The sequence below is a fragment of the Rousettus aegyptiacus genome, unplaced genomic scaffold, assembly GCF_014176215.1.
Source record: "Rousettus aegyptiacus isolate mRouAeg1 unplaced genomic scaffold, mRouAeg1.p scaffold_m13_p_5, whole genome shotgun sequence".
Classification (NCBI taxonomy): domain Eukaryota; kingdom Metazoa; phylum Chordata; class Mammalia; order Chiroptera; family Pteropodidae; genus Rousettus; species Rousettus aegyptiacus.
Genome location: NW_023416308.1, coordinates 24,292,232 through 24,308,659, shown reverse-complemented (window position 1 = coordinate 24,308,659; position 16,428 = coordinate 24,292,232). Strand labels below are relative to the sequence as shown.

Here is a 16,428-nt window from a genome sequence, read left to right as displayed (position 1 = left end):
GCTGCCGCCCCAAGCTGGCATCTCATGTGATGAGACACTTGAGTTCCCAGTCAGTACGGAAGCTAGTGTGGGTGGAGAGAATGGAAGCAGTTCCATCCACCGTTTCCATGGAAGCAACAGACGATCCTTAGTGCTTAGTGAAGAACTGAACTTCAGGAGAGGCAACTCTTTACAGGTACTTGGTGCTGAAAAATAATTTCCCTGCCAGAAAATACTGTGAGTGCATTAGCCTGTCCTTACTCTTTAATGTTTATTTTACATGAAACTTGCCAGGCAAGATCCTGAACAAACAGAGCTGGATTTCCAGTGGAATTTTTTGAGTCCGTATGTAATCTGTGCCCCGATAGTGGGAAGACAAGTAACCCTGACAGGCTAGATAGAGCTGCTGTTGCCCAGGGAGCATTTCTGGCTGTGGCTCCCATTGTGACCAAAAGAGCCAGTTATTTGCATCTGGCTATCTTATTGGTCACAGCAGGCTCCGTGGCAAGTCAAGAGGTGATTCAGGGGGCAGCCTGGTTTCAGTGAAATGCTCTGTGGGGCCTTCTGGCTGCTCCACCATTTCTCTTACACTGTGGGCTGGAAGGCCAGCTGTATTCTCTGTAGTGGGCGGGAGGGAAAGGGAACCAGCTGCACACTCTGCGGCTAGCCGCCAATGGAAGGTATCCAGCCTCCTGTGTATCTCGCCCAGCAGTCCTGCCTCAGCTGGAGAGCTTGTTCCCTGAGGCCAGTGATAACTGGTCTTCCTGATGCTCCTGTTAGCCCTTTGTTTTGAGAAAACCACAATAATTCAGGGAGATAGAAGACAAAACAAAGTAAAAACAATATGATATCTTCTTTTTAAAATAAAAAAGTAACTAAAAAAATCAGAATTAAAGGAAGTGGAACTTATTTGTAAGCTCATAGAGGAATGATGCTCAATAGGACAAATAGCAAATCTGCTCAGTAGAATATATACATTCTTGTTCATCAAAACCCCAGGCCCTTCCTGTTATTCTCTGGGCAACGGACAAGGGTTCATACAGTGATTTCGGAAAAAGCGATATGTCTTTGGATAGATCCTTTTCTTTGTCTAGTTTCTTGAGGCTGTTTTCAGCAGCCACCCTAAATGTTGCCTTTCAGATTGCCATGTCTCCCAAGCTTTTCTTTGGTGATTTGCTGGGACCCAGGTGAGAATGTAAGCATTTTGAGACTGATTTCAATATGTTTTAGTAGTTCCAATGATCATGTTGCTTTTGAATACTCTTCTCCTATGTGGTATGGATTACACAGATCTAACCACCCCGCCTGCACGCTCATGTGTGCGCGCACACACGCACACACACGGCATTCGGACTCCATTTTTGAAACAAGTCAGTGCCATGGCTTTATATTATCAGATATTTTTTCTGAATAGAAGTATTTTTGTTCCAAGATACTGCAGTGGTCTGAGAGTTGATCTTTAGCCAAAACCACCCCATAGCTCCTCTCATCTGATACATATTTGCAACTTGAGACATCAGGTTCCATTGCATTCCTGCCTTCTCTGGGGACATGGTTCATCACGGTCTCTGTTGGTCATGGTGGATCAAGGTGACTCAAACCAGCCCATCACTGGTTTCGGTTATTCATTTGATCTTGGCATGTTGAAACCTCAGAAGGAGCTCAAAGGTTGGTAGTGTTTAAAAGGCAGTAGGATAGTTAACTACCCACCAACCAGATAGGTATAAGAAATTATATTCCTCTTTCTTTTCTAGATATTTAATGCTACAAGGGAGCTGTCTAACACCACTGCCTATCAGTCTGTCCGCATCCTCTCCGTGTCTCTCATCCAGGCAGAACAGGAGCTGGAGGACCTTGCTGAGGTTGACTTGCGGTGGTCTAAGCCCACCTCAGGTAAGTGACTGCTGGAGCATGTGCCATCTCTTATGTAGAGAATTAGTGCCCCAGGTGGAATCTGAAATCCTGAATTTGGTTCTTATCTATTATAATTTAACTATCCCTTTTTCATATTTTATTGACTCTCCGCCCCATTCCTGAAGGTAGCTATTCCATAAATTTTTTCCCAGGACAACACCAGGGAGTCCTCCTTGCTATGAGCAGCAGATGACTCTTCCTTTGGCTTCACTGAACACATGGAAGCCATTCAGCAGGAGCTCTGCCAGCATCTCTCTTCAACACCTTGATTCTTTGTTCTCTTGTTCTTTCTTCCTTTGTTCCCATGTCTGAACACAACTGACTGGTGTCCTCTCATGGCTACCTCTGATGCAGGCTCTTACTTCCTCCAGGGCCTTTGTTTGTCCCTCAAGTTTTGTTCTTTCAACCCACTGCCCATTCAACAGGAAGTCTTTATTTCCTGTCTCTGCAGTGAAGCTCTGTGGTAGGCTCCAAGGAGATAGCAGTGGACAAGACCAACATAGTCCCTACTCTCAGAGTTTAGCTTTTTTTTTTTTTATTATAATGAAACAATGCAAAACTAAACATAGCACCCTTCTCAAAAGGCCTTAACTTTCCTCTTCGGTTGGTTAAACCTTTCTAGACCATCATTTGTTTTCATTCTTTTCACTGCCTTTCTGCGTCTTCACTCTTTAACCCTTCTGCTTCCATTTCAACAACTTGTTCACCTCAGGGTGACTGCTGTTCTAATTTCACACTCTAGGTGCCTCTGCAGCATTCGACACTGTCGACCAGCCCTTTTAGGAACTGCACATTCTTCTTCGCTTGCATGGTCCTTCCTTTCCCTAGTCTCCTTTTCTGTCTACCCTCTGCCCGTGTCTTTGCTTTCTTCAGTCCCTTCCACCAAATGTGGTCCCTTGTGCTCTTTCTAGTCCCTTTTCTTTTTGATCCGTACGTGCTTTACCTTTGATAACCCCAGTTGCTCCTACATTTTCAAGTGTTAATTCATTTAACAAATATTTCAGTGCCCGCTATGTGCTAGGCCCTGGTCTCAGTGCTAGGGGCATAGCAGTGAATAAAACCAGCAAGAACACCTGATCTCATGGAGCTTGCAGGGGAATATAGAAAACAAATAATAAAATTACTAAGTTGTCTACGAAGTATCTGATACTCTTCATTATCACCATATCTGAACTCTCCCTATAAGAACTTAGGAACTAAATTTATTTTGGAAAAATTTTTGGATCAGTCTTTTGGTCTATGAACTCTCACTACATGTTATTCAAAACTCGGGAATCAATTAGATTTGGATAATGTGTTTATTTTACCTTGCTATCAGCTCGCTTTCACTCTCCGAACTCAGAAACCAAATGAATTTGGGGGTATAAGGAATAGTTTAGATTGGTGATGAATGCTAATGAGACAAAATAAATAAAATATATCAGGCAAGGGGGGTGGCAATAGGGACCCCTGTGACTGGGATGGGTAGTGGTTTCCAGCTTGGAGTGGCCATGGAAGTCCCAATGAGAAAGGCAACGTTTTAGTAATAACCTGTAAGAGGTGAGGTAGTGCAGGTATGTGGGGAAGAGCACAGTAGGCCAAGTCTCTCTCACGGTTCGCAGGCAGTCTCTGCTGCCTCTTCTGTTGTCAGATCTCTCTGTCTGCAGCTGGGAAGGTTCCTTTATTTTAAGGACTCGTAATTAGATTTGGCCCACCTGGATAATTCAGGACCATCTCCTATCTTAAGGTCCTTAACCCCAATCACATCTACAAAGTCCTTTTAGCCATGAAAGATAACATATTCACAGGTTATAGACAGTAGGATGTGGACATCTCTGGAGAGCTGTCCTACACATCATCTCATTTTCAAGAGCATTTTCAATTGGCTTTCTATCTTCTTTACTCCCTAGTGTGACTCTCGCCTCCCTTCCAGTCTTATCTTCCTTTTGTAACTTATGCATCAGTCAAACATTTTCAAAATTTTTTTCTGTCTTCTGTACCTTTTTATATATTGTGTCTTTTGCCTAGAATGCCAGCTCTGCTTATTAAACTCCTGTCTGTCCTTCAAGACCTCCCCACCTCCTATATCTTCCCTCTTACTTTTTCTCTCTACCTGCCCGTCAACGAATCCAGCTTTATACCAGCCACCTACAGCCACTCAACACCAGCCAGCGAGCATCTATTGGCTCTCTTTTAGGTTCCAGACACTAAATAGAATGAAGTCCTTGCTTTGAAGTAGCTAATGGTATAGTGGGTTAAGGGAAACACTAAGTGCGGAGTATTGTGGAAGCACCGGGGAGGAAGTCAGTCTACATTAGGCTTTTAATGATCTGCCTTTCATTTGATATTCTTTTGCATTTTCAACCCCTTAACACGTTTTTACCTCTTGAGGCACTTAACCGTATTTTACCATATGTTTCATTAAATATAAGACCTATGAGAAGAAGTTCCATATTTCTCCATATCTCTTTACTGTATCCCTACCATCTAGAAGTGCCTGGCACTTAATAGGTATTTAATCAATTTTAATTGATTTGAAATGGATTTGAAATTCCACTATTACACTATCAGCTTTTTGAGTGCCAGAGCTGTTTTGAATCTGGATCAAGTGCCAAGCCAATGACTTATACATACTAGTTCTTTAATAAATATTAAGTTGAATGATCCTATCAATGGTGTGTGTGCACGTTCCCCTCTTCATCAGCTTTCTTCTAATGTGGAAATTGCCTGTTCTGGTCTGGTAGTCTGTGTCAGTTACTGGACTAAATGGACAGGTGAGCTAGACTATACTGAAAATTTAAACACTGGTTCTGGTTTTTGTTGCTTTCCCTTTTGGCCAAACTTCCTATCACTTATATGTCCATGTTTTCATTAGCACAGCTGTAAAAATGGGTATAAAACTACGCAGGAAAAAAACCATTTCTTCTGGATATGTTCCCTCCTTGCTTATTCCCTTCTGCAGAGCTGAGTGGGGACGAATGGTGATGTAAGAGGAGAAGCGTAGGCGAGGTAGTATGGGGGCCCAGTGGCCTTTCTGCTTCTCCCCTGTTGAGGAGGACTTAACTATTCCTAGATTCTGAGGAGCCTGTAACTGGTGGGAGAGCAGGGGAGGAGCCTACTTGCCTGGCTAGGGAGCTTTGACTCTGCTAATAAGACAGTTGCTTCTCAATCTCATCCTACTTTTGGAGTCTCATAAAGGAACCCAAAGATGACTCCCACCCATTCTTCTCACCTAAACCAATCTTGTACCTACAGTTTGTATCCATCTACTTTTTCCCTGACTCTTTTTCTTCAACTGTTTCTCTAAACAGAAAACTTAGGCCATGGAAAATTTGAGTACATGTCAGCAGTGTGCTGGCTCTTCGGGCGTTACCTCTATGACACTCTGCGGTATCCCATTGGGCTGATCTCCTCCTCGTGGGGTGGGACACCCATTGAAGCCTGGTCATCTGGAAGATCGCTGAAAGCCTGTGGGGTTCATAGGCAAGGGTAAGAAAGGATCTCCAGTCCAAAAGAAAGCCTTCTAGAACATTATATAAGGGAGAAGAATCCTGGTCTCTTTTGGGGAGTCAAGTATGTGTTGAATGTCTGAAAATATATTAACTTATTCCAGGCATAGGTAAGGTATTATTTTTTACTGTCGTCATCACAGCAGTCATCTGAGAATGTGTCAAGAAGCAATTGCAGTTCTTTTTCTTAATAATAATAGTAGCTAATACTTACTGAAAGCTTTATGCTGGAAAATGTTTTAAGCAGTTTATATTAACTCATTTAGTACTCACAGCAACCTCTTGGAATGCAGATGCTCTTAACATACTGTGGCTAAAGATACTACGTCTGAGAGAGGTTTAGTAACTTGCCCATGGAGACACTAGTAAGTGGCAAAGTCTGACTTTAATGTCTGTGTTCTTAACCACTGTGCTATATTGCCTTTAAGAACAAACAGTCCAACAGGAAGAACAAATATATATGTAATCAAAGAAATATATAGTATACTGATTATGAAAGCATACTTAAAAAAAGCTGGATCAGGAAGACTCCTTGGTGGCGGGGGTGGGGTGTGGAAAAGGGCTGGTTAATAAAGTCCTGTTATTAATACTAACAGGTTAACAATATATGAACTGCTTTCACAGACCTTATCGATTCTGGGAAGAGGGTAGACTTGAGCTCTTGATTTAGCTTGGGTAAAGGCATGCCTGTGGGGAAGTGAAAACATTCAACTTTGGAACAGAAAGATTCCTGTGGTAGAACAGGAGGAATCTGAAGCCAGGCTTCCCAGATCTCAGAGGACATGGAAGGGACAATTCCAAGGGTTTGGGGAAGTGGGCGTTCTCTTACACAGCTGCTGCGAGTATAAATTCACACAAGTATTCTACAGAGAAATTTAGGAACATGTTCAAAGCCTTAAAAAAGGTTCCTTCTGACCCAGCAATTTCATTTCTGAATTTATCTTAAGGAAACACTTATGCCAGTATACAATGATTAAGCTATAAGAAAGAATCATGTTACTGCTTATTAATCAAAAAGCCTAAAACAATCTTGTGTCTATCCATTGAATACTAGTAAAATAAATTTATTGCCTGTGTGAGAGACTCATAATAAAACATTCCTTCTCTCTGGTTTTAATGACCTTATCTGGAAACTGGGATGGCCCACTCCAAACTCACAGAAAACGAATACACTTATCCTGGGAAGAACCTGGAGGTGAAATTCAGATAGTGTTCACATGTTTACATGTGAAGCAGAGTGATTCAATTTAATTCTGTGTTGCTTTCATTGGAAGTTTACCCCAAGTGAAAGCTGGATAGACGTCCAGCTTAGGGATCATAATGTGATCAATTACTAGCTGTCTTGTGACACTCTTATGCTTCTTATTGATTTCAGGTTCATTCCATCTGATTCCGTAACTGGTCCCAGTGAATACTCTGTTCTTTGGAATGCCATGATCCATCCACTAAGTAATATGACTCTGAAAGGTGTGATATGGTACCAGGGTGAGTTTTCAATTTGTTGTTTCTCCATTGTATCAGTTAGCTTCGCTGCATAACAAACCATCCTAGAATTTAGTGACATAAAACAAAAATAATTTTACTTAGTTCACTATTTTGTGGGATAACAGGATAGTTTTTCTCTTTGGGCTGCTTCAGCTAATTTCTACTGGGATCTCTTAGGTGTCTTTGGCTACCTGACAGTTTATCTGATGGCTGGATGACCTAGGATATTCTCTCCCTCATGTGTGTTGGCTGGGAGCTATCCATCTCCTGGAGTATCATGGTTCTCATGTGGCCTCCCATCCTTCAGCAGGCTAGTTCAGACTCACCTGTTTACATAACAGTTTCAGGGCTCCACGTGTATCAAGAAAGAGCAAATCCCCAAACTGAAGCACTTTTCAAGCCTCTGCTTACATCACATGTGCTGATGCCCTATTGGTCCGAGCAAGTCACAAGGCCAATCCAGAGAGACTACAGGAAGGCCCACTCGTAAGGGCCTGGATAGAGGTTGGGAAGTAATGTGTGGCCATTTTTGCATCTACGCCAAACTCCTCTCACAACCTGGACTGTTTTCAGGGGAGTCCAATGTAAATTTTAACAGAGACCTGTACAATTGCACATTCCCTGCACTCATTGAAGACTGGCGCCAAACCTTCCACCATGGCTCCCAGGGGCAGACAGAGCGGCTCTTCCCGTTCGGATTTGTTCAGGTAAGTATTGAGGCTAAGAGGGTGTATGGACCTCGGCGTGGGGATGTGCTGTTAAGATCTCTTTCCTGAAATTCATATTCCTTTTTGTTGTCCTCATAGCCAGCTGGTCAAGTACTGAATGTAAGACTTAATTCATCTCAGTTCACTGATGGGATAATTAATATTTCTTCTTATTTAAAAGCATTCCCTGTTCATTAAAGAAATATTTAAAAGATGTGCAAAAAAAGAGAAGCTAACAACATGTAATTCCACAATTCAGAAATAGCAGACTTTTCTACTCTAGTATTTTTTGAAATAGGATCCATACCATAGTACTACACCATTTTTTGCTTTTCTCATTAATGTCTTATTGCGAACATTTTTTCATGCAATAAATATTAATCTTAGGCACAATTTATAATGATTGCAGAGTATTCTAAGGTATGGTTGTATTATAATTTATTTCACTAGTCTTCAATAGAAGATTGCTTTAAACATTTTGCTTTAATAAGCAGTAGCATGTTTATATTTCTTATAGCTAAGTCATTAAGTACATGCTTAATTATTTCCATAAGATAAATTCCCAGAAATGAAATTGCTAAGTTAAATTAAATACTTTTTAAGGCTTTGAACATAGTATCTAGTTTCTCCGTAGAAATGTATGGATTCGTATAAACGTATACTCTTAGCAATGATATGCGAGACTGTCCACTTCTCCACACCTTCCCTAACTTGGTGTTATCCCTGCCACTCCTTAGAATGACCCTTGTTCTCTCACTCCCAGCCCATCGTGCATGCTCTTTGCCTGGAACAATCTTTCAATCCCATACTTTCCTAGCTACTTTAAGCATCCTTTAGGTCTAAGTCTGGATATCAGTTAGGAAGCCTTCTGTGACTATCCAAAGCCTGAGTTAGGAACACCTTTCCCCAGATCAGTGATTTTGTAGCACCCTCTCTTCTCTTTTTACTTAAATGTAGGTTGCACATATGACCATATTTTTATATCCCCAGTACCTAATTAGTTGGGATGTATTATATATGGCCTAACACATGAATAAAAAAATATACGAAGAGAAACCATACTTTTAATTAGTGGTAATGTCAGAAAGATTTCGTTCTCAGCATTGCCTAAAAAGAATAAATAAACATATTTAACGAAGTTTATAATTTGCCTCGCCTGTTCATGAGCCCTCCAAGACCTAGACTTTTTATTAAGATGGTAGTTCTGACTTTTATAGAACATAGGAAATTAAACAAGTAAGATGTTATAAAAACAAGGCCCAACTCATAACGTAGTGGAATGGGCTTAATATTTGACTTGGGCGTGATACTTTCAGACAGCTACCTTTGAATGTCCATGGATTTCTTCTTCCCTCCACCCACCCATCTCCTCTACCTTGTCCTACTTCACCATACTATTTTTGGGTAGAGATTTTTATAGACACTCTTTGCACTTATAATTACTTTACAATCATTTTCTTTCTTATATTTATTTTGACTTTGAAACAAGATTATTCTGCTCACTATTATCAAAATAGCAACTCCTGTCACCAGCTCTGTGTTAACTGTTAGTGGAAACTACATTTGGATTTTGAGGTATTTTTTTTGTCTCTTGGCCTGTGTACATGGTGCTTTGAATGTGACTTCAGCAATTCAAACCAGAAGTATGTGCCAAATGCTTATTATATGTATATGCCATGAACTGTGTGAGGTGCTAGAAGCCCGGCATGAATTAAAGACCTGGTCCTTGCACTGAGTCATACAGTTTAGTAGAAGCCGCTTAGCCTCTGGGTTTTAACTCTTCATCATCAAAAATATATTTGTTACTTGTGGAAACTGGGATTATTGACATCTGCCTCAAAGGAGATATCAAACATGACTGTGTTATGGTTCAGAGCATGGATCTGGAACTAACTAGTCTGCCTGGATTCACTTCCCAGCTCCAACACTTCTTTAGTTATGTGATTTTGAACAAGAACCTCTTTGTTATTTTAAGTATTAAATGAGTTAATTCATGTAAAGCCTGGCACATGCCAGATAATGTTTGTTATTATTAGTGAGAGAAGTCAGAAAATCTGGAGGGACAGTTGGTCTGTAAGGAAAGATGAATTGGCTTTAGAGAAGTGTTGGATTTGAAAGGATGGTCGTGGTAATGGAGCACAGAGATGAAGGATTCCAGCTCAGTGGAGAGACCAGGGCCAGACACATGTGTTTGAGTTATTTGTAGAGAGGTAATTTAAAACCTGAGAGGAAAAGAGAGCAGGAGACTGGTGTCCCTAGGACTGTGCTTTCTTAGAAGGGGTTTAGAGGACCATTGGAACAGATTGCAAACTACAATATGTTATTTGTCAAATCCTCTGAAGGTGGTCACCCTCTTTGGCTATTATATGCCCTCATTAGTAGAACTATTTCTGCTAATCACTGTGGGAGACTGAACAGCGCTCCTACTATATCAGAAAAACACAGGAATGCATTTGGTTGTAGAGTATGCTGGTGCCTCCATGTGGCCAGTATGTAGTAATGCAACCAGTGAAATGGAATGGAGAATTGCTGCAGGAATTCTCAGCAAACTGCCATTTTGAGAAAACTTCCTTGGCTTGAGTGGTTGTTGTTAGCATGTCTCCTGGTTGCGCTTCAGGCTTGTACTTATCCTAGATCTTTCTGGTAGCTTTGTTGCTACAATTCTCATCGTGGCACTGACTGGTGAACACTGTTCCACTTTCAGTCTTCTGGGTGTCATGAAGGAGCAAATGGGGTGATTCACAGATCTTTCTATTCTGTTTTCTAGTTTTCATAAGAGTCTAATCACTTTGTAGATTAAAGGCATTTTGCACAAGAGATTTTAATAAGAGAATTGGAAATATCCTCTACGTTCCATATTATACTATTACGTTAGTTCCATATCCTTTCTGCTACTACTGCAGCCTCTCCAGTGTCTTTCTGATGATTTTCTAGTCTTTCTGGAACAACTCAAGAAGCAGAAAAAGTCCTGCATTCAAAGCTTCACTTAGCCACATGTGTAGGGATGATCTCAGGTGTTTCCTGAGCTGTGTGAATAATGACTAGGAAGAAGAGTCTGTTCCTAATGCAGCTCCTCTGATAGAGACAGAACTTTTGGAATGGAGTCTGGAGACAATGTGGTTGCTCTACCAGACCGTTTCCCAGTTTGTGGTTAGACCTACTGTTAGAGCATGGTTTGTAAAGAGATTATAGGTCAACGCCTCTCATTGGCTGGAACTAGGGCTAAGAATAAGGTGCTATCTAAATTGGAGAAGTAAGGAAGGAAGAAATAGGACCACAGGCACCATAGTAATAGTAAAAAATTTTTCTGGAAGCCTCTGTCCTTTGCAGGAATAGGAGTCTATCAGCTTTTAGCCTAGATGAAAGCAAATTGTCTCTACTCACTGTATATAGATTCTGCCTGCTCCTACAATAATCTAAGCCACTGTCACCTGTTCCTTGGATTATTGCCTCCTTACTGGTCTTCCTGCTTCTATATTTTCTCCCCCTTTAGGATAGTCTCAATATACCAGTTAAAGTGATCCTTTGAAGTGTCCATCATATCAGAGAGCTTCATTGGTTTCTCCTTATGAGGTCAACCAGCCATATATGGTCTGCCCCTGCTTCTGTTACCATCTGACTCATCTCCTGATTATCTGTGCCTTGCTTACACCACTTCAGCCACACTGGCTCCCTTGCTTTAATTAAGCACACTAAGTATAATCCCTTCCCAGGGCCCATCATTTCCTTTTCCTTCTGCCTGAAAAGTTCTTTCCCTAAATATTAGTTTTCTATTACTGCATAACAAAGTACTGTGTATTTAGCAGCTTAAGACGAGTCTTGACACATCGTAACTTCTGTTTCATCTGTTGGCCAAAGCAAACCACATGGCTGAGCCCAAATCAAGTGGTGGGGGAAATATGCTCTTTCTCTTAATGGGAGAAACCAGAAAGCCATATAGCAAGAGGGTGTGGATATAGGAAGGGATAAAGAATTGGGGTCTTTGATGCAATTTACCCAAACTCAAGGGCAGATTCCCCTTTGCTTTTCTGCAGTGCCTACCCCTGTGTTGTATACGAATGTCGTTACCTATTGCTTTGCAACCAACTACCTCAAAACCTAGTGGTTTAAAACATCAACCCCGTTGTTTTTGCAATGGTACCATGGGTTGGCCAGGCAAGCTCAACTGGGATGGCTTTCCCTCTGCCAAATGTGGTATCAGTGGGCTTGTGCATGTGGCTGCATTTTGAACTGAAGGATCTAGAATTCACATGACTGACCCCTCTGCTGGGATTGCTGGGACATTAGTGCCTCTCTCCCTCATGAGCTTCCAGCTTCCAAGGCACCTCTCTGCAATTTGTTCCTCTAGCAGGGTAGCTACCTTTTTTTTTCCTTTTAACCTGGCCATCTCAGGGTTCCAGGAAAATGAAATCTTAAGGCAAGGACTCAGAAGCTGCCCAACATCACTTCTGAGCATTCCACTGATCAGAGAACATCACAAATTTAGCCCAGATTCAATGGGAGGAGACATAGCCTACGCCTCGTGATGAGAGGGGTTGCAGAATTACACTGTGGCATGTGGGATGAGAGGGATTCTGCCATAGAGTGAGAAGCTCAGTAAACACTTGTTGAATGAACATTTGAACAAGTGAGTGCAGCAGAACCAGAGTCTGCTCGTGAAAAGGACTGGTGTAGGATTCTGATGCAATAAAATTCTGATGTAACTATCTCTTTGCTTTCTAGTTGTCTTCAGTTTTGGCTGGTGCAGTGTCAAATGATCAACTTCCCCAGATCCGTTGGCATCAAACAGCAGACTTTGGCTATGTCCCCAACCTAAGGATGCCCAACACTTTCATGGCTGTTGCTATGGATCTCGGTGACAGGAACTCGCCTTTTGGCAGGTATTGGTGCTTCTTGGGCTTTGTTTGAATAACAATAATATATGTTCCTTGTCTGTGGCCTTCCCTGTGATGTTCACTCGTGCAGGGGCAGACAGTAGATAGTATAAAAATTGGACCTCAGAAGCATTATCAATCATTTATACTGCGATGTGCTGCAGTAATAATAATAATAAAAAAACCCCACCATCTCAGTGCCTTGATGCAAAAGAAATTTATTTCTTGTTCACACTATGTGTCCAGAGGTCAACAGAGGCACCGAGTTGATCTTTGCTTCCACAGGCCCCTTAAAGTCCCACATTGGCAATTAAATGCTCCCCCTGGAAGCAACACAAGTCACTTCTGCCCACATTGCATTGTCCAAAGCAGGCATGTAGCCGTGCCCGGCTTCAAAGAGAACAGGAAAAGGGATAGACCGAGAAAAGGAGCAACAGAGTATTTGTGAGTGGCCCCCATAACTACCACCTGCTAGCTGTAGGATACGAGGGGCTTTCAAATGTGAAATGCAGCCCAACACACAGTGTCTGGGTTATAGGAGGAGCTTGAACTAGTATTTCTTGCTTTTTGAATGAATGAATATTTATTGAATGAATAAATAAAACCTGGAGTGGACCAAGTAATGAAGAGCTGATTCAGATGAAATAGGATATGTTGGTAAGAACAGTCTTAGGAGTTAGCTCTGCTAGGTTAGTTCCAGTGCCCACTCACCCTCTGTCCCCACTTTATTTCTTCCTTCCAAATCATCTGTTATTTCAAGGTTTCCAACCCATAGAAGGCCCAGAGCCCCATTCACAATTTCTTTTTAGTTGACTAGCCACTGGTCACCGGCTATTAGATTACATCAACTTTATTCTCACCTTCTTAAAGGGTGCTTTACATTTTATTTCCTTTTTTAGAAATGTGATTTTTGTTGCACTTAAACTCAGAATTCTCTACTTGTTTATCCTCTAGTGTTCACCCTCGAGATAAACAAACTGTAGCCTATAGGCTGCACTTGGGGGCCCGTGCTGTGGCTTATGGTGAGAAGCAGCTGATTTTTCAAGGACCACTGCCTGAGAAGATAGAGCTCTTGGCTGACAAGGGGCTGCTCAACATCAGGTATTCCCAGCAAATCCAGGTGCAGAGGCAAGACGACAAGATATTTGAGGTGAGAGGAAGAGCAGAAACAATAGGGGTTCCTTCTGTGTTGAAAGTCAGGGTGTCCTCCACAGCAAAGCCCATCTCTTTAATTGTAACATGATGGTGAGGCAGGTCTTGGTTGGTGGGGACGCTGAGTTTGTCTCAGAGGGACAAACAAGCAGCTGTTAATTCATTTGCTTAGAGGCAATTTTGATAAACAGGACACTCAAGGAAGGGAAAACGAGTCCATATTGGTGCAATATTCCTTTTGTAGTTTCCCTCCCAGAGCAACCGTCCTGGCTCTGGGCAGGGCTTGCAGTTTTATTTATGTTACCTATTGAAAGGATCCTCGTTCCAGAATATTTCCCTTGCCCTTGGATGCCTCTTATATCACAGTATCCCAAATTCCGATATTCTTTTGAGTTTAGTGTCTCCTTTGAGTCTTAAGCTTAGTGATTTGTAACTTAGTGTGAATTAATGTAATGAAACTACTTTCTTCTAGTACCTAGCAAGGATCATCGCACGGTGGAACTTGAGACTATTAAAGAGGTTCTGTAGGGGTCTTCTATAGTTGGGGGGTGGGGGGAGGCATTCACAGATGGAACATTTATATGAGAGTCTATGAATCATGAGGCCATTAGGCTGGGGTGGGAGGTATATGAAAAGAGGGCACTGGAGGAGACAAAAGAATTTTTAAAACAAACTTTAATCACATGGGAGTTTATCTGGGCAGCTTCTCCTCCTGAATCCTGACTATAATATCCACTTGCCTCATGTGTTTGGCAGGACTTAGCTTCTGGACACTGGGTTTTAGGTGAATTCTAGCTCCCAAGAAGTTTCTGCATTCCGTGTTCTCTGCTTTAGTTAATTGCTGGCAGCATGTCCATCATCTGGACCCGTAATCTTAGTTGGGGTCAGGTCAGAATTTAATCTTTGGGTACTGGATCGTTTATGTTCCCCTCCCTGGTTGCTTTCTGACTTGAGAAGGCTTATTATCCAGTCCTTTTGTGCCCCTTCATTCCTCAGCTCCTTGGGAGTGCCAAAGGGGAGCAGCAGTTGGACTGCTTCGCTTACTCAGACTCCTGCTTTGCCATTTGGCGGAAGGGTGACAGCAAGGATTTCGGGGAGCATTCCCCAAATACGGGTTGTGATTGTGCCTCCTGTCTCTCTCAGTAATTTAGGTCTTATTTATTGGTTTATTTATCTCATCACATGAACACTTACTGTTAACCTGTGGCTGTGTTGACCAGACCCAGCCTGGACTCACATTTGCTCTGGTTATTGTAGGAAGTGGTTCCTTGTCTTAGAGTGGCTCCTTTTCGCCATTATAGTCCAAAAGAGCAGTTCCCAGCCTCTAGGAACATCCTTCCACTTGACCTGACCTTTCTTATTTGTGACTCTCTTATTAGATCTCATGTTGTGATGACCATCAGTGCAAGTGGCTTCCAGTTCCTATGAACACTTTCTCCACCCAGAGCCTGGCCCTGAATATCAGTTCTTGTCAAGGCACTCTGGTTGCTTTCCGCTATGCCTGGACCACATGGCCTTGTGAATATAAACAGTGTCCCCTGTACCACCCCAGCAGTACCCTGCCGGCTCCTCCCTTCACTGCTTTCATTACAAACCAGATGCCTGGACACCACAGCAAAGTTGCTCAATGATTTAGTTGCAGTTTGATCATATCTTAGATGTAAGTGTAGAACCTTTGGATTTGGGCATTTAGGAGTTTAAGTGATAACACACGTTGCTTTTAAAGGAAATAAACAGAAAAGCCTTGTTGGACGGCTCCCAGCACACACATGGCTGTTTATATATCCTGAGATGAACAGGGCCAGTAGACACCAAAGTGCCCACCTTTTGTCCTCTAGTTAGGCTGGAGTTGGTATTGGACTCATTCCCAACTGCAAGCAAATTGAACCTGTGTCATTCATAATTGAGCTTCCTCACTATTGGGAGTGAAACATCTAACATTTTGTCTTCTTACATCCAAAATTGTGGAACATAGTGTTGGAAGACCTTTTGAGGCCATGTAGGCTGATGTTTACGTGTTTTTGTTTGTTTGTTTTTTTACAAAATCTGACAAGCGGTTATTGAATCTTTACATAGCTTTTCCCAACAGTTTTCCCTTGTGTGGAACTGAAATCTTTCTTCCACTACATGACTTTATCTTTCAGATAACTGAAGATAGCCCTACCCTATAAACAGTTCTACTCCCTCAGCCTAAATCGTGATTATATGAATGTTGAAAGCCAACAAAGCAGAACCATGGGCAGGCCTTTGGGGAGGTGCTAAGGGCCCGCCTTAAGGATGAAGAGAGAGGGCAAGGTGGTAACCCAGGAAGGCACTCATGTTGCCAGTAACAGGGCAGGGAGATCACAAGCTTAGGAAAATGTGACAGTAGAGGTCACTGAGAGGGAAACAGGTCATCGAGAGTTAAATATAAATCCCAGGCTCTTTAAAGGTAAGAGGTTTAATAACTATACAAAGGATAATCCAGATGGAAGAAGAAGACTGAGAGCAAAGCTACAAGATAAGCATTTAAAAAATAATCCAGATGAGACAAATGTGAAAGAGGGCTTTTGTGTGTACTGTTAAGAATCATAATGCTGTTTATTGGTTGATTAAAAACAGCTAATGGCACTTAATAACTGTGTTGTCTATTAGAAGTTAGAAATCAAAGTATACAGTCATGCGTCACTTAACAACCGGGATACATTCTGAGAAATGCATCACTAGGTGATTTTGTCATGTTAACATCACACAGTGAGCACACTTACACAAGCCTAGGTGGTGTAACTTGCTGTACCTCAGCGGTATGCTATAGCCTATTGCTCCTGGGCTACAAGCCAGTATAGCATG

At 41.9% G+C, this 16,428-nt stretch overlaps 1 protein-coding gene across 4 annotated transcripts in view; it reads left to right on the top strand.

The window, feature by feature from the left end:
• The window catches only part of SIAE (sialic acid acetylesterase), a 32,900-nt gene extending 16,686 nt beyond the window's left edge, over nucleotides 1-16,214 (top strand). For 3 of the 4 annotated variants that reach the window (XM_016124912.2, XM_016124913.2, XM_016124914.2), the window contains exons 4-10: nucleotides 1,734-1,872; nucleotides 5,184-5,361; nucleotides 6,757-6,866; nucleotides 7,440-7,573; nucleotides 12,296-12,453; nucleotides 13,402-13,597; nucleotides 14,979-16,214. In XM_016124912.2, coding sequence (XP_015980398.2) covers nucleotides 1,734-1,872; nucleotides 5,184-5,361; nucleotides 6,757-6,866; nucleotides 7,440-7,573; nucleotides 12,296-12,453; nucleotides 13,402-13,597; nucleotides 14,979-15,230 — 1,167 coding nt within the window. In that variant the 3' untranslated portion in view covers nucleotides 15,231-16,214. The remainder of the gene's footprint in view (nucleotides 1-1,733; nucleotides 1,873-5,183; nucleotides 5,362-6,756; nucleotides 6,867-7,439; nucleotides 7,574-12,295; nucleotides 12,454-13,401; nucleotides 13,598-14,978) is intronic. The other variant, XM_016124915.2, reaches the window with a different exon arrangement.
• The last annotated feature ends 214 nt before the right edge of the window (nucleotides 16,215-16,428 follow it).